Source organism: Chlorocebus sabaeus, chromosome 6, assembly GCF_047675955.1.
Source record: "Chlorocebus sabaeus isolate Y175 chromosome 6, mChlSab1.0.hap1, whole genome shotgun sequence".
Taxonomy (NCBI): Eukaryota; Metazoa; Chordata; class Mammalia; order Primates; family Cercopithecidae; genus Chlorocebus; species Chlorocebus sabaeus.
In genome coordinates, this window is record NC_132909.1 from 18,016,181 (window position 1) to 18,036,035 (window position 19,855).

General features: G+C 54.8%; 1 protein-coding gene across 1 annotated transcript; it reads right to left on the reverse strand.

Moving 5' to 3' along the window:
• Positions 1 to 5,041: 5,041 nt before the first annotated feature.
• Positions 5,042 to 19,307, reverse strand: CCDC97 (coiled-coil domain containing 97). The gene is made up of 5 exons (XM_007996893.3): positions 19,059 to 19,307; positions 12,268 to 12,714; positions 9,366 to 9,644; positions 8,763 to 8,892; positions 5,042 to 6,635 (listed from the first exon to the last, which is right to left on the reverse strand). The coding sequence occupies exons 1-5, from the start codon at positions 19,249 to 19,251 to the stop codon at positions 6,515 to 6,517; spliced, it is 1,170 nt and encodes a 389-aa protein (XP_007995084.1). The 5' UTR covers positions 19,252 to 19,307; the 3' UTR covers positions 5,042 to 6,514.
• Positions 19,308 to 19,855: the final 548 nt, after the last annotated feature.

Sequence of the window (19,855 nt, forward strand, 5' to 3'; positions counted from 1 at the left end):
AGGGTTTGACCTAGGTGCTCAGAGGGTTCGCCGTCTGGCTCATGGTTGGGAGTGGACAGAAGTGTCAGGGTGAGGGTGAGCACAGAGAGACCAGCTGTCCAGGCAAGAAACGGCAGCAGCCATGGGTGGGTCTGCCTCTGCAGTCTCCGTTTCTTCCCATCTGCTATGGTCCTGCTCGTGAATTAATTCCCTCCTGCTTCCTCTTTCTCCTGGCTCTCAGTTTCTGCTCTTTCTCCCAGGTTTCACTTCCCCACACCCAGTGATTGTCCTGGGAGGGAGGACAGTGTGAGTGCTGCCGTTCCTTTGCCTGTGGGCATGAGAGCTGTTGGTAGCACTGGGTCTGGGTGCCAGGGACCTGAGGCCTTCCCAGCTCAGCGTAGGGGTAGAAATGTGGTTACTCCACTGGCCTCAGGTCCAAAAGCACAGAGGGCTGAGGGAGGAGTGGGGAGGCAGGAGTTCACTATACAAGGACATGCCAACAAATGGATCGGTATAGAGATGCTGAGGCCTGGCTCAAGAGGCAGAGTCACAAGCTAGGACACAGTGACTCGGCTGTGATCCCTGCAGCCCTGCAAGGATGTGGTGTGTGTACACACGCAGACACACTCACAAGGGGGGAAACACGGACGGTGCCCCACACTACACAAACATTCACCTCTCAAAGCCGCCGTGGACACACAGAGACTCCTGCAGGGCCCATAACACATGGGCTGTGTCATTTGGCAGCAGCTACAGCCCACATATACACAGATACAAACAGAGAAAGTGTCAGCCCATCACATAAACACCACCCAGCCTCGGAGCCTCACTGGGACACAACAGGAGCAGAGACTTCAATAGGGACCTGGCACAACACAGTCATATACAAATATATTCCATAGGGTCATGGTCGCAACCACCGCACACCAGACACTGATTCAGTGTCATGCACGCACACGCATCACGACATCAGAGCCCGGACAGGAAATGGATCTCCCAACAGTTACCTCCTCCCCCACGGGGTCACAGTCACAAACAGGTCCAGGGTACATGTCCACGGTCGGACCTGTCACAGTCCCACCAGACACACCCCACACGGAGGTCTGACACGTCACAACCGCACAGACAGCAGGTCGGTCTTACCCACTCAGTCTGACATCCCACACCCTCCACCACGCACGCACAACTCCAGCCTGGGGAGTCCCACAGGGCCCCATAGACTGCAGCGACCCCGTCACGCCCAGACACACTGTCACACCCAGGGTCCCAGACGGAGCAGACACACCCCCAGGGTGGCAGACGCGGCCCTCACACGCCCAGCCCCAGCTCGTGCCTCGGCCTGAGGACAAGTGCTGGCTGCACACTCGCGGTGTGGTCGGCCTGCCCGACACGCCCTCGTGACACACCCCGCCCACCTGCCCCGGGCTGCCGGTTGAGCTGGCAGAGCCCCACAGGGTGGGGAGGGGAAACTGTGGGCTCAGCACCTTCCCCTGGCCGCGTGTGCACTGCCCCTGCCCTGCCACCCTGGCACCCAGGCCCGATGGGTGGCTTAGCCCCGTCGGGACAAGTCTGCCCCCGCCCGAGGCCGACCGCAGGGGCAGGGCAGGGGGTTTGGGGCTCCCTGCTCCCTCCCCCCGCCCCGCCCCTGCCTCTGCAGGCAGCCGGGGCCACGGAGGGAAGTCGTGGGGGGAGCCTGGGTTCCGGCTGGAGCCCCAGCTTCCTGTGCAGCCCCCGTGGGGCAGGAAGCCGCTGGGGGAGGCCAGCTCAGGCCTTCCTGCCCCCTATCCCCAGCCCCGGGACCCAGGTCCCCGAGGGGGAGTGGGAAGGTTGGGGGGTGAAAGAAAGCCCCTTCCCCCTCAATCTCTGGATATGCAGAGTGTTTGAGGTTCCAGTGTGGATTTGTGTGTGTTCAGGACCTTATTGTGTGTGTGTGATTCCAAGCTTTGTGGTGTGAGTTGCATCTGGCATGGGTGTTCTGGGGGCCTGTGTGCTGTTTGGTATGGATGGTCTTGTCTGTGTGTGTCCCCAGCACGTGTTCGCTCCGTGTGTTTGTGGCTGCGCTGCATTTCTGGGGTGTGCGTCTGCGTTTTGTATTTCTGCTGGGCAAGCTGTTGTATTTTCTGTGGGTTTTATGCTCTGGCACTGTTTGATTCTCCAAGTCGGCCGTGTATCTGGGGCATATTGTGTGTCTGATATTTTTCTCAACATCTTCACTGTTCTTCTGGGTGTAAATTTGTGCGTTTTTTAGTGTAAGTTTGACTTGAAATGTGGTGTTTTCTGCATATGTTAATCGATCTGTGAGTGATGTTTTTTCCAGGAGAGGGGAGTGTGTGTGTAAGACGGGGTCTTGCTCTGTCGCCTAGGCAGGAGTGCAATGGCACAATCTTGGCTCACTGCAAGCTCTGCCTCCCAGGCTCAAGAGATTCTCCTGCCTCAGCCTCCCGAGTAGATGTGATTACAGGCACCCACCACCACGCCTGGCTAATTTTTGTATTTTTAGTAGAGATCGGGTTTTACCATGTTGGCGGGGCTGGTCTCGAACTCCTGACCTCGTAATTCGCCCACCTCGGCCTCCCAAAGTGCTGAGACACAGGCGTGAGCCATCGCGCCCGGCCGTGTGTGTGTTTCTTACATATGAGGTGGGTGAGTTGTGAGTCGTTCCTGGGTTGCACTGTGATCAGTGCATGTGTCGCTGGTATTCTGAGCATGCTTGTCTACGTGGTGTGCATCCAGCATGCTTCCTGTGGTTCTGGGTGTGTGTGTGTGAGGGAGGGCTGTACTTCGGGGCTGTGTGTGTTCATCTCAGGGACTGGTGTTCTCAGCTGTGGGTGCTGTGAGCAGGTGCTAAGTGGTGTCTGCGTGCTGTGTTCCCACATGCAGGCTGGTGACTGCAGTGTGTGGAGTTGTGTGGGTCTGTTTTGCATCACCGTTGAGGGCATTTCGCATTCTCAGGTTCTCAGCAGGGGTGGATGTGTGTTCCCAAGTGGCTGCGAGTGTGGGTCCACATTGTGTGCTGGTGTTTTCAGGGGAGGGGAACAGGGTACATCCATGAAGCCGCCTGCGTCGTGAGCGGCCAGTGCCTGTTGGCCTCCATACCCAGCGCCGGCTATGTCTGTGGCGCGTCCCCTTGCCAGCTGGTGCCACGCTGGCTCGGAGCTGGCTGTGGCAGCAGGCAAAGCAGGGCAGGGCAGGGGCTGTGGTGGGCACTGGACCCACGCCCAGCCTCGGTATAAATATCCCAGGCTGCCGGCGGCTGTGTTTGCTGTGTTTACTCGGCCTCAGCCCCGGCCCGGGGGCGGCAGCAGCCCAGCAGGTCCTGGGGGCGGGGGTGACCAGGCCACAGCACAGACATTTCCTTCTGGCCAGACAGGCCCCGCAATCTTGCTGCCCCCTCCTGCGCCCTTTCTGGGTGGGCGAGAGGCAGTGACCCCTCATTCTGGACTTCCAGGGGCTGCCAGTGAGGCTCCGACCTGGATATCCCAGCTGGGCTTTCCAGAGTGTGGGAGACAGAGGAGATGGGGGGCGCGGGGGGCAGGCCAAGACACACAGCAGGGAGAGGGAAAGGGCAAAGTGAGGGGAGGACAGAGCCCCCCAGAGGGAGGCTCCAGCAGAGAAAAGGGACGGGGAAATGAAGTGACAGGAGCTGAGAATGAGATGGAGAATGGCTGGGGACATGGAGTGGAAAAGGGGAGGAGAGGGAGGGAGGGAGGGAGAGGCATGGGAAAAACAACGGAGGAGAGGGAGGAGAGACGGAAAGTCACGGGGAGACACCGACAGCCAGAGGTGCGGAGACAGAACGAGAAGACAGAGTAGTGGCGGCAAGGGAGGAAGGCAGAAGGCTGGAAAGAAATGCAGAGAAGCAGGGAGAAGGGACTAGGGACAGAGGGACGGAGTGACTGGAGCTGGAGGGGGACTGTGCAGGGAGGCAGCTCACTTTGGCAGGACGCATGGAGGTGTCAGACGTGGGGGGCGGGGTGGCGGCCAGGCCAGCGAAGGAGGCCAGGGCCTGTCAGACGGACAGGAGACACGGGGGTGGGGGCCGGATGCCCACCTAGGGGCTCTCTCCCAGTGGGCCCGCCCTCCCTGACTCAGCCTTTCCGCCTATCCCGACCCCAGGAGAACTGGGAGGGGGATGGGAGGCGCCCGCCCTGGGGGCCCACCACCCCCAGGTCTCAGAGGCAGTGACCAGGGGGTGTGTCTCCCGCCATCCCTGCCCCACTCTGTCTCCACCTCTCTTCCTGTCTCCCCATCTAATCCCTGTCCCTGGGACCAGCTCCACCTCTGTCTGTCAGCTAGACGCTCACGTCTTGACCATCTGACTAACCCTAATTCTGACTCAATTTCTGTGTCTCTCATTGCTTTTTAAAAACCTACACAACAAATTTATGTATTGCAAAGTATATCATAAACAAATTTAATGACCAAGTGATACACTGGTCAAAAATGTGCCTATCACCAAGGGTTGACCCCTTTCCTGTGGCCCAGGCCCTCTGCTCTTACAAATGGGGCACAAATACAGGCAGGTAAGAGACACACAGCTCTCATCTCACATTCTTGGCTTTCCGAGAGGTATGACCCCAAGGTCCTGGAGTCTAGCTGCCGCTTACTCCTCTGGGAAATAGAGGAGTGACATTGATAGTGCCTAGCGCATAGCACTGCTGGGACAACACAGTGATTCGGGGATTGATCTCTGAATCAAGATGACCGGATCCCGTCTGTGTGCGGGACAGTGGCTAGCACGGAACGTTTGTTAGGTCCGCCCGCCATCTGACCCCTCTCAAACCTTCCTGAGGACATCTGCGTGCACACTTGTCCCTCCAATGCTGTCCCACTCTGGATGGCCCCGACACCTGACAGGCCAGACAGCTGGGTGGTTTCTAGGACCTTCGTGATTCCAGGCCTGGGTTCCTGTTTCATTTCTGCCTCCGATAGCCGAGTGCCCTTGAGGAAGCAACATCTTTCTGGGCCTCCCTTGACCCATTTCACTAGTTCACAGGGCTGAGGATCCAACCTGGTGTCAGGCATTTAGCTCGGGCCTGGCAGAGGACAGAAGTGCTCGGTAGCAAAGGCTTTCATTCTTTAATAGTTGCTCTGAACATCTTGTCTGCCTCCGTCCAGCTCTCACTTTCCCTGTCTGGCTCTAATTCTGGTTGACCCAGAGGACATAGCTGAGGCTCGGAGGTCAGGAACCGTGGGCTCCAGGAGGCAGTTCTGAGGGTCCTTCAGGCTCAGCCACGGCAGGATACCACCATTCCATCTCAGAGGCATGAGGAGTCCCTAGGCCCCGTCTTGCTGACCCTTGGCCTGTGCGCCCCCTCAACAGTGGCCAGGCCCTTCTGTATGTGTGTCTGCTGGGGGAGCAGGAGCTGGGTGTGGGGGCATGGGAAGGCGGGACGCCTGGGTTCCCACAGGCACGGTGGCTGAGTCACCAGGCGGCCATCTGGCTCCCATTAGCCCAGGGCGGCAGGGGGCTCCATGGGGCGGGCCCTGCGGCCAGCTGGGGGCAGGGACGCTGGGGCAGGCTGTGTGTGGGATGACTCAGGACCCATGATAACAGCCTGTGCGCATTTGGGGAGTGTAAACAGCAGAGGGAGAGGAAGGCGGATGAAGGGAAAATTGTGGTTGGGCAGAGGGGGGCTGGTGGGGCTGAGAGGGGTAGAGTCCCTCTCCCTCTACACTCAAGCTGGCAGGACCCTTGATCCCCAGCCTGGGTCCTGGGGAGAGAAGAGAGCTGCCGCCAGCCTCCCTGCCTGGGGTCTCCTCCCTCCCCTGGGGCTGCATTACTCAGTGGTCAGGGTTCTGCTGCCTATAGCAGCCAGGTTTGAGGGAAGGGGGAAGAAGGGGCCCAGAGCCTGGAGCAGGGGATCAAAACCCAGAGATAAAGGCTGAGAGACAGATAGAGAGGGACAGTGACAGCAGAGGCCTAGAGAGGTGGAAACGTACAAGTAGAAAGAAGAGGAGGCCCAGAGTGAGGCAGAAGGAGACATGGGAACCTAACAGAAGCAAGGAGGCTCTGAGTGTGAGACACAAGGCAGACATAAACAGAGGGGGAGACAGACAGCATGGGAGGCAGCCGCGCTGGGGCCCAGGGGTCAGCACCGGAACCAAACTGGCCACTTCCAGCCACGAAAGGCCCTGCCAGCTGGCCTCCGGCAAGGGGAGGACTTTCACCTTGGGCCCTGTGGTGGAGACAGAGCCTAAGGCAGAGAGAGAGGCAGAGAAAGGGAGAGACAGCCAGCCAGAGCACTGGAAAGAGGGAGCGGGGGTAGGGAGAGAGACAGAAAGAAGGCCAGACAGACACCAGGAAAGACAGAGGCAGGAGACAGGGTGGGAGACAGGAGAAAGATAGGGAACCCCAGAAACGGAAGGGGTGGGGGTTGTCTGAGATGAGACTAGACCCAGTGAGATGGTGGTGTGCGTGGGTTGTGGGGCGCTGCCCTGGTGTCCCCCTAGAGAAAGGGTCACTGAGCCGGCCTGGAATCAGCTGCCTTGCTGGGGTCAGGGATGGGGCAGGCGGTGGGAAGGGTGGCAGCCATCAGTCCCCATCCAGCTCTGGGCTGGGCGCGTCCTCAGGTTCTTCCTCATCGAAGTACCTCTCCTCCTCATCCCGTGCCACGATGTCCAGGTTGTCAAAGTCGGGGTTGTCGTCTACTGTGCTGCAGGGGGAGGAGGCTGTCAAGGACTGGGTCTTTCTGGGACCCTAGGATGCCCAGGTCAAAGGCCTGGGGCACCCTGATGTCAAAGGCCATGTGCTGGCAGCTGTCAGAGTTGACCTTCCCAAGGGGGATGGTGTTTATAATTCTCAGGGTTTAAAACTCAAGGAAACATTTTCCAAATCAGAGTCTGCACAAAAACTCTGGGCATGGTGGCTGATGCCTGCAATCCCAGCACTACGGGAGGCCAAGGCAGGAAGATGGCTTGAGCCCAGCAGTTGGAGCCCTGGGCAACATAGGGAGACCCTGACTCTACAAAAAAATTGAAAAAGTAGCCAGGCATGGTGGCAAGCACCTGTAGTCCCAGCTTACTCAGTTGGCTGAGGCGGGAGGCTCACTTCAGGCCAGGAGGTCAAGGCTGCGGTGAGCTATGATCAAACCATCACATTCCAGCCTGGGTGACAAAGGAGACCCTGTCTAAAAAAAACCCCAAAGCTCTAGTTTTTCTTAAAAAGCTGTAAAATGTGGCGACACACGGGCTTACGTTCTCAAGCAGGCAGTGGCTCTCAACAGAGAACCACCTGGGGGTGATTTTGCCCCCATGGCATTTTGACATTTTGACATCATCACTGGGGGCTTGCTACTGCCCTCCAGTGGACAGAGGCTGGGGTTCAGCCAGAGCCCACCACAGGCAGGACAGCTGCCCATGCCCTAAGGCAGCAAGTAAACCCAGTAGCACTCACTTGGGTCGCCAAGCCTAGCTTGATCTGGCCACGCAGAAATCTCCTACCCCCTTGTGACCCCTTGCGACTGCTCCAGCCCCTTCTGCCCCTCGATGCTGCTGGGGGCTCTGGCACCTACGGTGGCCTCTGCCAGGAATGCTCCTCCCCCCACTTCCTGCAGGCCTTTGCTGTTACCCACTTAGAGAGGCCTTCCCTAGCCACCCTGTCACTCCCCTCCTGTTGCTTCACTTTTCCTCATGGCCCAATCACTATGAAGTGCTAGAAGATTCTAGATCTTCCTCACTAGAGTGGGACCCCTTTCCAGGCAGGGAAGCCTTTCACTGGTTTTGGTTCTTGCCTTATCCCCAGAGCCTGTGGACATCACAGACGCTCAGCACATGCCGACTGAATGCACAGATGGGGGACGTGTCGGAGCCACTGCTGCCCTCCCGAGGCGATACACTGTGGTCCCTGCAACCCCCAATTTCCTCCTGGGCCCCTGGCTTGGGAACAGCAGTGATGCCTGCTGACTGAGGGTCCCCGTGGTCCAGGCCCTCTGCTCACCACTTTGCATGCAGGAACTGGGGCTCTGAGCAGGCCTGCCTGGCTGGAAGTGGAGCAGCCAGATTCCATTCAAGAGCTGGGGATCCCAGAATGGGAGGCGGCTCCGGTGACCATGGCTGAGCCTCATGGCAGTGGCAATCACAATTCCCACTTTCCTGATAAGCCCACCTCAGGACGGACGTAGGGTCCGCCTACATGTGGTCACACATTTCACATGTCATCAGGGCTGGATGTGAAACCAAGGAGGGTCCTCTGCTGCTAGGCCCAGTGTTGGGGACCACAAGGCAAAACTACCTTAAATGACAAAACCAATCTTTGACTGACACATCACTCTTCTGGGTCCTTTTCCAAAGGAGGTGGCTCACATGTCTCAGCCCTGGGGTGCTACTGGAGAAATGAACAACTGTAACTGTGGGGGCTGCCAGCACAGGCCCCTCCATGCCGGGCATGAACCCTGCCAGGGGTTACTTCCTGCAGCACGAGGAGGTCCAAGGTCAAGCGGAAGAGGCTGGGCTTCCTAGGGAGACTTGGGGTAGTAGCCTCTGCCACTTGTCAGGAGGGAAGTGTTTCAGCGTTTCATTGATACTGAGCTATATGTCATCCCTGCCCACCCCCTGCCTACCCCCTGCCTTAGAGGTGAGGAGACTGAGGGTCTGAGATAGACCAGGCTAGTCCAAGGTCACCCCGTCTCTTCCTTTGGCTGTTCAACCACACATCCTGGAACTGTTTTGGGGCCTTCTAGCTCCACGAAGGGAGGCCCCCACAGTTTGGTAAGGGTTCTGCATGTGGCCAAAGGCTGTGGGATGCTGGGATAGGGGATGGGAAGGTGGGGGCACAGGAGCACCTGTAGTCAAAGTCCCCATCCTTGCCATCTAGGAAGCGCTGGTGCATGCGGCTGGTGAACTCCTCTCGCAGGATCAGCCTCTCCTCCGAGTCGGGGACCCAGGCCTCTGAGTCCTTGCCTGACCTCTGGTCTGCAGAGGGAGAGCAGAGGGGGTGTGAATGCGGGTGCACTTGGGCAGGCACTGAACAGAGTCCACAGAGAGCTGCTGCTCCTGCACCAGCCTTGTGCTGGGTGGCTGTGGGAACACAGCAGTGACAGAGATGGCCTGGTCCCTGCCCTCCAGGGACACACATAAAACACATGACCATACAGTGACCGTATCCTCAGGTCAGGATCTGAGACCTGAAGGGTGGGAGGAGAGGCATTCCTGGCAGAGGGAATAGCCTGAGCAGACCTGGAGGCGAGGGGTCGTTTGGTGTCTGGGAGTGGGGGATGGGGATGTTGCAGTGGTTGGAATGGCACACAGGGAGTCAGGCCAGGCAGGGGAGGGACACAATGTCGGCCTTTGCAGGTTGGGGGCCCAGCCTGCTGCCATGAGGTGGAGACAGACAAGCCTGGGGCTGGGTGTCTGGAATCTGGGGTCTCCCTGCTACTGGCCCTCACCTTCCTCATCACTGTCCTCCTCCTCCTCTTCTTCCTCCAAGCAGGCCTCCTCCTCCTCCTGCTGTTGGAGCAGACGCTGCTGAAGCTCCCGCTCCTCGTAGGACTGAAGCAGCAAGTTGGAGAGTGGGCAGGCAGGTCTCCCGGGGGACCCAGGCTTAGGGGGCTGGTGGGTTGGGGTGCGGGCACTGAGCTCCTCCTGGGTGAGGTACTGTCCGATGTACTGCTCGTATAGCAGGGGGGCCCGGAACCGCATCTGCTCATCACTGAAGTACTCGCCCCCTGCAGAGGAAAGACAGGGTGGGCATGGGGTGAGCAACTGAGCAGACGTGTCCACGTAGGTATGCATGTGATCATGCTTGTAGGATGATGTGCACACACCCAAAAACACAGGCAAATATGCAGGCACCTGAGGTGTGCGCGAGTACTCATGCAGGCGCCTGAGGCCATGCGCGCAAGCACTCATGCAGGCACCTGAGGTCATGTGCACATGATTACTCGTGCAGGCGCCTGAGTGTGTGTGTGTGGCCCGGCCTGTATCTTCCTGTGTATTCATGCATCCAAGCATGTGTGTGCACAGGCAGACCTGGCTACATCCTGGCCTCTGAGGCTCTGATGGTCCGGAGCTCCTGTACAACCATGTCAAGGCACGACGCGCAAGCTCCTGCCCATGATGTGTGCATGGCCCATGTACACACACATCTCCCGTCAGGCCCAGCATATGCCCATGGACACCTGTCTGTGTGGGTGTCAGCATGCAGGACAATGCAGCAGAGGTTGTGTGTCTCTATGTTGCGTGCCTGTTTGTAGGGCCCCAGTCTGGCTGGCAGTGGACACGCCTGCGCTGTAAAGCGTGTATGTGCATACATCCACATGGATCTGGCATGTATGTGCAAGGGATCAGGTCAGGTGGGGCATCTGCCCGTGTGAGTATCCCTGAGAAAGCCAGGCCCTCCTGGTGGTGGAAGGCCCCAGATCCATCCTCTCTCAAGTGCTCCTCTCTGCAGCAACCCCTTGGTGGGCCTGGCTTCCCCACTGCCCCAAAACCTGGGTTCCTTGCATCACCCCTGGCTGCCTGTTCCTGCAGGAGCGACTCTGTCCCTCAGATAACAGTTAAACTTGCCCTGGTCCCTGCCCTCCACTGGTCCTAGCCCTGTCTTCAGACTCCTGGCCTCTGCAGCACTGTAGGCTGTGACTGTCCCTGTCCTGCTCAGCTTCCCAACTCCTGCCAGCTCTCTTACCCTCAGCTGTTTCTGGCATCCTCTAGCAGATTCAGTTTTTTGAGATGGAGTCTCACTCTGATGCCCAGGCTGGAGTGTAGTGGCATGATCTCCGCTAAATGCAACCTTTGCCTCCCGGGTTCGAGTGATGCTTCTGCCTCAGCCTCCTGAGTAGCTGGGATTCCAGGCACCTGCCACAGTGCCCGGCTACTTTTTTTTTGTATTTTTAGTAGAGACGGGGTTTCACTATGTTGGCCAGGCTGGTCTTGAACTCCTTATCTCAAGTGATCCGCCCGCCTTGGCCTCCCAAAGTGCTGGGATTACAGGCGTGACCACAGCACCCAGCCTCTAGCAGATTCAGTTTCTATCCCTCCTTCTCCCCAACTTGGATTATCACCCACCCTGGCTCTGGCTCTGGATCCCTCTCCATCTCTTATCTCCATCTTTCTATCTTTCCTGCTTTTCTCAGTTTCTGTCACCTACCCCCACCTCATTTATCTTCCTTCTTTTTTTTTTTGGGGGGGGCAACCACCACCTCCCAGATTCATGTGATTCTCCTGCCTCAGCCTCCCAAGTAACTGGGATTACAGTTGCCTGCCACCACGCCCGGCTAATTTTTTTGTATTTTTAGTAGAGATGGGGTTTCACCATGTTGGCCAGGCTGCTCTGGAACTCCTGACCTCAGGTCCACCCCTACCTTGCCCTCCCAAAGAGCTGGGATTACAGGCTTGAGCGACCGTGCCCCTGGCCCATCTTCCTTCTTTCTTCATCCTCATTTCCACATCTGTGTTTCACTTTTTTTTTTTTTTTTTTTTTTTTTGAGACAAGGTCTGGCTTTATTGCCCAGGATAGAGCTTAGTGGCGGGATCTCAGCTCACACAACTTCCACCTCCCAGGTTCAAGAAATTCTCCCATCTCAGCCTGTAGAGTAGCTAGGGCACCACCACACCCAGCTAAGTTTTGTATTTTTTGTAGAGACAGCATTTCACCATGTTGCTTAGGCTGGTCTTGAACTCGTGAGCTCAAGTAATCTGCCCGCCTTGGCCTCCCAAAGTGCTGGGATTACAGGCATAAGCCACCGTGCCCAGCTTCTCACTCTCTATGAACCTCTCTATAACTTGTGCCTTCTCCCTAATGACAACTTAACTCACTCTCTGCTTCATTCACTCTCATCTTTTAACTTTGGTTCTGGTGTTGTGGTCACAAGGATGCTTTAATTATGCCATGGTCAAAAAGCTATCTTTTTTTTCCGTTCATGGCTTTCACAGTGTGTCTTGTTCAGAAGGCTTCTGTGTCCCCAAGGTCATGCACATACTCCTTTTGGTTTCCCCTGATGCCTTTGTATATGGTATGAGGTAGGGATCTCATGTTTTGTTCCTTAGGTATGACCAATTATCACAGCACTGTATACTGTGTCCTCAGCCTACCAATCTGAAATGCCGCTTCTGTCATTCACTAAATTCTGATCTATTCTCATTGTCTGTCCTATTCTCTTCCCTGGACCCCTATCTCTCTACCTTACTTTACATTTCTGCTTCAGTCTCTTCCTGTGTCCCAGTCTCTGTCTCAAAACTTCTCTCCCAAGACCCCTGCCTCTGCTTTTGTATTATTTTCTCTAATTCCCTCTGCCTCAGTCTCCCCTCCCTCCCCATCTGTACCCACTCTCGCCCATCTGGCCCCCACACCTTGGATCAGCTCTCGCAGGGCAGCATAGCGCCGGTTACGCAGGCGGGTACGCAGGGTGCGGGGCCGGGCAGTGCCCTGCCGGGCCACCTCAGCACAGTAGAAGTCTGCACGGTGGTCGCCACGCACGTGGCCAAAGCAGGCCAGGTGCTCCTCACGGAGGCCTGTGCGGAAGCGCTCCAGGAACACCAGTGGCTTCTCGTGGTACAGCTGGGCCAGGATGGCCACTTTCTCACGCTCTGTCAGATCAGGTTCACCCTGCTGCTGGCTGCAAACAGGTAGGCGGCTGGCGGCTACAGCGTGCAGCATGGCACTCACTGCTGCATTTTCAGCACCGGAGGTGTCACTGTTCAGGGCCACTGGTGTTGCTTCAGCTGCTTCCACTTTGTCCTGGGGTTTAGATGGGACTAGTGTCCGGCTCAGCTCACCCCAGTGCCCAGGTCCAGGCTCTGTGCAGCGAGGAAAGGAGAGATTTGTTAGTTCAGAGGTGGGAGTGTGGGAAGGGACTGGGGGCTTAGTCACTCACTCAGCTCACATTTACTAGGCAGACTATATTCTGGGCACTGTTCTGGGCACTACAGAAACCACAGTGAGCAAAAGTTGACATTTTAGTAGGGGACACAAACAATTAGCAACGTAATTACCGAAAGCATAATGTGTTAGGTGTTTCCGGGAGTTATGTGGAAAAATAAAGAGGGAAGGAGGTGGAGGAGGCTGCAGTTTTATTTTCCAGACAGGGTCTTGCTCTGTCACCCAGGCTGGAGTGTAGGGTGCAATCACGACTCACTGCAGCCTTGACCTCCTGGGCTTGAGAGATCGTCCCATCTCAGTCTCCCATGTAGCTAGGACCACAGGCACATACCACCACACCTGGGTAATTTTTAAATTTTTTGTAGAGACAGGGTATTGACATGTTACTCAGGCTGGTCTCAAACTCCTGGGCTCCAGCAATCCTCCTGCCTTGGCCTCCCAAAGTGCTGGGGATTAAAGGCATAAGCCACTGTGACTGGCCTATTTTTATTTTAATTTTAGAGATAAGGCCTTGCTCCATTGCCAGGCTGGAGTTCAATGGCGCAACCATGGTTCACTGTAAGCTTGAACTCCTGGGCTCGAGCAATCCTCCCACCACAGCCTCCTGAGCAGCCAGGACTACAGGTATGCACTACCATACTCAGTTAATCTTTAATTTTTTTTTTCTTTTTTTTTTTTTTTTTGAGACAGAGTCTTGGTCTGTCACCCAGGCTAGAGTATAGTGGCGTGATCTCGGCTCAGTGGTGTGAACCTGCCTCCCGGGTTTAGGCCATTCTCCTGCCTCAGCCTCCTGAGTAGCTGGGACTACAGGCGCCTACCACCATGCCGGGCTAATGTTTTGTATTTTTTTTAGTAGAGACGGGGTTTCACCATGTTAGCAAGGATGGTCTTGATCTCCTGACCTCATGATCCGCCCGCCTTGGCCTTCCAAAGTGCTGGGATTACAGAAGTGAGCCATCGTGCCCGGACTTTTTTTTTTTTTTTTTTTTTGAGATGGCGTTTTGCTCTTGTTGCCCAGACTAGAGTGCAATAGTGTGGTATCTGCCCACTACAACTGCCGCCTTCTGGGTTCAAGTGATTCTGGTTGGTGCCTCAGCCTCCCAAGTAGCTGGAATTATAGGTATACTCCACAATGCCTGGCTAATTTTTGTATTTTTAGTACAGACAGGCTTTTGCTATGTTGGTTAGGCTGGTCTCCAACTCCTGACCTCAGGTGATCCACCCCCCTTCGCCACCCGAAAGTGCTGGAATTACAGGCGTGCGCCACCTCTCCCTGCCAATCTTTTTTTTTTTTTTTTTTTTTGAGATGGAGTCTTGCTCTTTCGCCCAGGCTGGAGTGCGGTGGAGCAATCTCGACTCACTGTAACCACCACCTCCCAGGTTCAAGCAATTCTCTGCCTCAGCCTCCCAAGCAGCTGGGATTACAGGTGCCTGCCATCATGCCTGGCTAATTTTTATATTTTTAGTAGAGACGGGGTTTCACCATCTTGGCCGTGCCAGTCTCGAACTCCTGACTTTGTGATCCACCCGCCTTGGCCTCCTAAAGTGCTGGGATTACAGGCGTGAGCCACTGCACCCAGCCTACACCCTGCCAATCTTTAAATTTAAAAAAAAAAAAAAAAGTTTCAGTAGAGACAGGGTCTCACTAGGTTGCCCAGGATGGTCTCAATCTCTTAAGCTCAGGCGATCCTCCCACCTCGACCTTCCAAAGTGCTGGAATTACAGGCGTGCACCACTGGACCTGGCCTAATTTTAATTTTTTTTGGTAGAGACAGGGTCTTGCTGTGTTGCCCAGGCTGGTTCTTCAACTCCTGGCCTCAAGTGATCCTCCCGCCTCAGCCTTCCAAAGTGCCGAGATTACAGTGTAAACCACCATGCCTGGCCAAGGCTGCAATTTTAAATGGAAGGCTCAGAGAAGGCTTTGCCAAAAAAAAAAAAAAAAAAAAAAACCTGACATTTGATTAGAGACCTCAGGTGCTGAGGGATTACACCATGAGATCTCCTGAAAAAGAGAATTCCAGGCAGAGAGAACAATTACTGCAAAGACCCTGAGGCCTGACTTATTGATCCACTCAATTCTTTAAATCATTAATTCACTCTCTCACGTATTCATGCATTCACCCAACCACTCTTTAGTAACTCTAAATCTTAGGCCGGGCGCGGTGGCTCACGCCTGTAATCCCAGCACTTTGGGAGGCTGTGGCAGGTGGATCACCTGAGGTCAGGAGTTCGAGACCAGCCTGACCAACTTGGACAAACCGCGTCTCTACTAAGAATACAAAATTAGCCGGGCGTGGTGGCACATGTCTGTAATCCCAGCTACTCAGGAGGCTCAGGCAGGAGAATAGCTTGAACCTGGGAGGCAGAGGTTGCAGTGAGTCAAGATTGCGCCATTGCACTCCAGCCTGGGCAACAAGAGCAAAACTCTGTCTAATAAAACAAAGCCAAACAAACAAACAAACAAAAAACTGTAAATCTCTGAGAGGCCCTAAGTCAGGCAATGCTGAGGATCCATAGGATGAATCCAGTCCAACTCCTGCCCTCAGGGAGCACCCAGTCTGATATGGGAGATAGTCAGGATCAACGATAATACAGGCAAAGAAAACAGGAAAGGTGGCTGGGTACTGTGGCTCACGCCTGTAACCCAGCACTTTGGGAGGCCGAGGTGGGCAGATCACTTGAGGTCACAAATTCGAGACCAGCCTGGCCAACGTGTTGAAACCCTGTCTCTACTAAAAATACAAAAATCAGCTGGGCATGGTGGCGGGCGTCTGCAATCCCTGCTACTCAGGAGGCAGAGGTACAAGAATCGCTTGAACTCAGGAGGTAGAGGTTGCAGTGAGCCGAGATCAGCCATTGCACTCCAGCCTGGGTGACAGAGTTAAGACTCTGTCTCAAAAAAATGGAAGGAAAATAGGAAAGCGGAGCGCTGGGCAAACCTTAGTGAGAGCTGTTTCCCAAGAGTGGAGGGAGCAAGCCTGTGGCAAGCAGGAAATACGTGAAGACAGAATATAGAAACAACTCCTTTAGGCAGCGTGGCTGGGTTGGAAAGGAGAGAAGTCATGGGTGACGTTACATGTGTAGTGTGTATCAGGGAGGATTTAAATCACTGATGCAGCTGAAGACAGAGCTGGACAAGGGCAGGGGCTGTGGAGGAAGGAACAGGATCATGAGTGAGCGAACTGGAAAGATGTCAGGAGGCTGAGTGGAGGAGCCACGGGGCTGACGTGCTGGGAGGTAAGGGAGGCATCCAGGGGAATGGTCCGACTGCTGCCACACGGGCCTCCAGACTCCTCAGGAGAGAAATGCTGGGCTGGAGACAGAGCTGTGGGTGTCATCAGAGTCAAGACAAGAACCAAAGCCAAGAGAAATGAGAGGTAGGGATGGGGGAGTGGAAGAGGGATAAGAGAGTCCAGGAAAAAGCACTGCACGGATGCGTGGAGGACATGCCTCTGAAGCTAAAAACTGGCTGTGCTAAAGATAGCTACATCTTAATCCCTGGAGCCCATTACTGTTACCTCAAAAAAAAAAGAGGCCAGTTGCAATGGCTCACCCCTGTAATCCCAGCACTTTGGGAGACCGAGGTGGGCAGATCACTTGAGGTCAGGAGCTCAAGACCAGCCTGGCCAACATGGTATGGCGCTCTACCAAAAACACAAAAAAATTAGCCAGGTGGGGTGGCGCACACCTGTAGTCCCAGGTACTCAGGAGGCTGAGGTAGGAGAATTGCTTGAACTCCGGAGGCAGAGGTTACAGTGAGCCGAGATCATGTACTCCAGCCTGGACAACAGAGCGAGACTCCGTCTTAAAAAAAAAAGAAGGCAATGTCAAAAGGGGAAGCAGAGATTGGAGTGATATAGCCAAAACCCATGGAATTCCAGAAGCCACCACTGGCTGGAAGAGGCAAGAAATGGGTTTTCTCCCAGAGCCTGTGGGGGAGCACGACCCTGCAGACACCTGGATTTCAGTTTAGCAACACTGACTTCAGTCTTCTGGCCTTGAGAACTATGAGAGAATAAAGTTCTGTTGTTTGAAGCCATGCAGTTTGTGGTACTTTGTTACAGCACCCCTGGGAAACAAAGTCAGGCTGAGAAGGAGCAGCCCGAGAGACAGGCAGGAAATCAGGCACTGTGGTGTTGCAGAAATCAAAGGAAAACATGCAAGAAGGATGGAAGGGTCAACAGCATTTAATTCTAGTCCAGTCTAGTAAGAAAAAAACCTGAATGGGCCGGGTGTGGTGGCTCACACCTGTAATCCCAGCACTTTGGGAGGCTGAGGCAGCAGGATCTCTTGAGGTCAGAAGTTCGAGACCAGCCTGGCCAACACGGTGAAACCCCATCTCTAAAAATACAAAAAATTAGCTAGGCATGGTGGCAGGCGCCTGTGATCCCAGCTACTTGGGAGGCTGAGGCACGGGAATCACTTGAACCTGGAAGGCGGAGGTTACAGTGAGCTGAGATCATGCCACTGCACTCCAGCCTGGGCAACAGAGTGAGACTCTCTCCAAAAAAAAAAAAAAAAACCAACCTGAATGAGGTGACTGGATTGAACAACATGGAGGAAGTCAGTGGGGACCCTAATCAGAGCAGTTTCTTAGGGGAAAAGTCAGACAGTCATGAGCAGGAGAAGAGGAAATGGAGATCAAGTGTACATGACTCTCTGAAGGAGACAGATGGGGCCAAGAAACAGATTTTTTCTTTTTCTTTTTTTGAAACAGGGTCTTGTGCTGTTTCCCAGACTGCAGTGCGATAGTGCAAACAAAGCTCACTGCAGCTTCGACCTCCTGGGCTCAAGTGATCCTCCCGCCTCAGCCTCCTGCGGAGCTGGGACCACAGGAATGCACCACCAAACCTGGCTAATTTTTTTTTTTTTTTTTTTTTTTTTGAGACAGAGTTTTGCTCTGTTGTTACCCAGGCTGGAGTACAGTGGTGTGATCTCTGCTTACTGCAACCTCTGCCTCCTCGGTTCAAGTGATTCTGGTTGGTGCCTCAGCCTCCTGAGTGGCTGGGATTACAGGCACACACCATGACGCCTGGCTCATTTTTGTATTTTTAGTAGAGATTGGGTTGCGATATGTTGGCTAGGCTGGTCTCCAACTCCTGACCTGAGGTGATTTTCCTGCCTCGGCCTTCCAAAGTACTGCGATTACAGGTGTGAGCCACCGGGCCTGGCCTTAATTTTTAAATTTTTTTGCAGAGATGGGGTCTGGCTATGCTGCCAGTGCTGGTCTCAAACTCCTGGGCTCAAGTCTCACTCCGTTGCTGAGGTTGGAGTGCAGGGGTGTAATAATCTTAGCTCACTGCAATCTCAAAGGGTTCGAGTGACACTCCCCACCTTAGTCTCTGGAGTAGCTTGTCCTAGCTACTCCCTAGCCACCAGGCCTGGCTAATTTTTAAATGTTTGTAGAGATCAGGTTTCTCTCTGTTGCCCAGGCTGATCTCAAACTCCTGGGCTCAAGCAACCCTTCTGCCTTGGCCTCCCAAAGTGCTGGGACTACAAGTGGGAGTCACTGCACCCGGCCTTAAGACTTTTTTTTTAGGTTAAATTTTTTATCTTTAGAAAATTTCAAACGCACACAAACGTAGAAAGTACAACGACACCTCTCCCCCTACCTCCAGATACCAATCATCTCCATCTGGCTTCCACAATTACCAATTCTTGGCCAGTGGTGGTTGAGCCACCCTTCCAACCATACCTCACCCGACATCGGATTACTTTGAAGGTTGTGGGGAAGCACAGAAATTGACTTTGAAAGGAGCCTGGCTGGATTTCGGGCTTTGGGGGAAAGGCGAGTTACAAAGAAATGAGGGAATCGTTAGATTGGGATAAGTTAAGTTTGCATGAGGCAGGTAGAAGTTTAGCCTGGAAAAGTAGGAGGATTCGTCTAGAGCGAGGGAAGGCTCAGCTTGGTATAGGGAAGGAGGTAATTTGAGAAGGGCTGGTCTGAGGCAGTGCGGAAATTAGGCCGGGATAGAGAGGTTTCTGTTAACTCGAGAGTTAGCCTGGTAAGGAAATGAGTTAGTCAGGGACATGGAAAGGATTGGTCTGGAACTGGGAAGAGGTTAATTTAGGGAGGAAGGAATGGAGGTCAGCCCCCGACAAGGGAGGGGATAATCCGGGCAAAGGGGTGAAGAGGACCGGTAAGGCTGAGGGGGACGAGCGTCCTCCTAAAGCGAGTCCTCCTTCGCGTTCCTGGGGGAATCATTTCCTAGAGACACCGCAGCCGCACCCACCCGCCGCCTCCGCGTGACCAAGATCTCACCCTTATCGGGTTCCTTCGCCGCCGCCGCAGTCGCCACGGCCTCCATCCTGATTCTCTCGTACTTGTCAACCGCCGGGCGGGCCCCGCACACCAACTTCCGGCCCACGCACGCAAGAGACACTTTCGCCTGAGAATGTTCCGGGTCCGGGTGCGCCGCTGCGCCCAGGCACCAAAGTTCCGGGCCTAAGCTCATGCGTCTCTCTCTCGGGCTCCGCCCTCCGCAGCCAGGAAGGAAAGGGGCTCCCCGGAGAGTGAGAGGCACTTGACTCTGCTCTCAGTCAGTAGGAACCAGAACCGTTGTTCGTTTGTTCACTGATGTGACTCCAGCTCCCAGCGTGCTTAATTTTGGGATGGATGGTTAAAGGACTGTCCCCCGGAGCCTGGAGCTGACATTCTCTGAGGATTTGTGCTCTGGTTTAGACCCCTGCCTACCCTTTTCCTTTCTTCACCCCTTCAGGAATTCAGGAATATTTAGTAAGCCTTGACTCTTTTTTTTTTTTTGAGACAGGGTCTCGCTCTGTCGCCCAGACGAGTGCAGTGGCGCCATCACAGTTCACTGTAATCTCACATTTTTGTGCTCAAGTGATCCTCCTGCCTCAGCCTTTGGAGTAGTTGGGACTACAGGCGCGCACCACCGCCCCTGGCTAATTTTAAAATTATTTTGCAGAGTCAGGGTCCCACTTCGTTGACCAGGCTGGTCTCCAACTCCTGGCCTCAAGCAGTCCTCCCGCTTCAGCCTCTCAAAGTGCTGGGATTACATGCGTGAGCCACCAGCCTGGCTTACTTCCATCATCATA

Excerpts from the sequence above, each read along its gene's own strand:
- CCDC97 (XM_007996893.3), bottom strand. The coding sequence starts at position 19,251 with ATGAGCTTAGGCCCGGAACTTTGGTGCCTGGGCGCAGCGGCGCACCCG. Across the intron at positions 12,715-19,058 it reads GGCGAAGGAACCCGATAAGG|AGCCTGGACCTGGGCACTGG; the intron begins GTGAGATCTTGG and ends CTCGCTGCACAG. Across the intron at positions 9,645-12,267 it reads CCTGCGAGAGCTGATCCAAG|GGGGCGAGTACTTCAGTGAT; the intron begins GTGTGGGGGCCA and ends TTTCCTCTGCAG.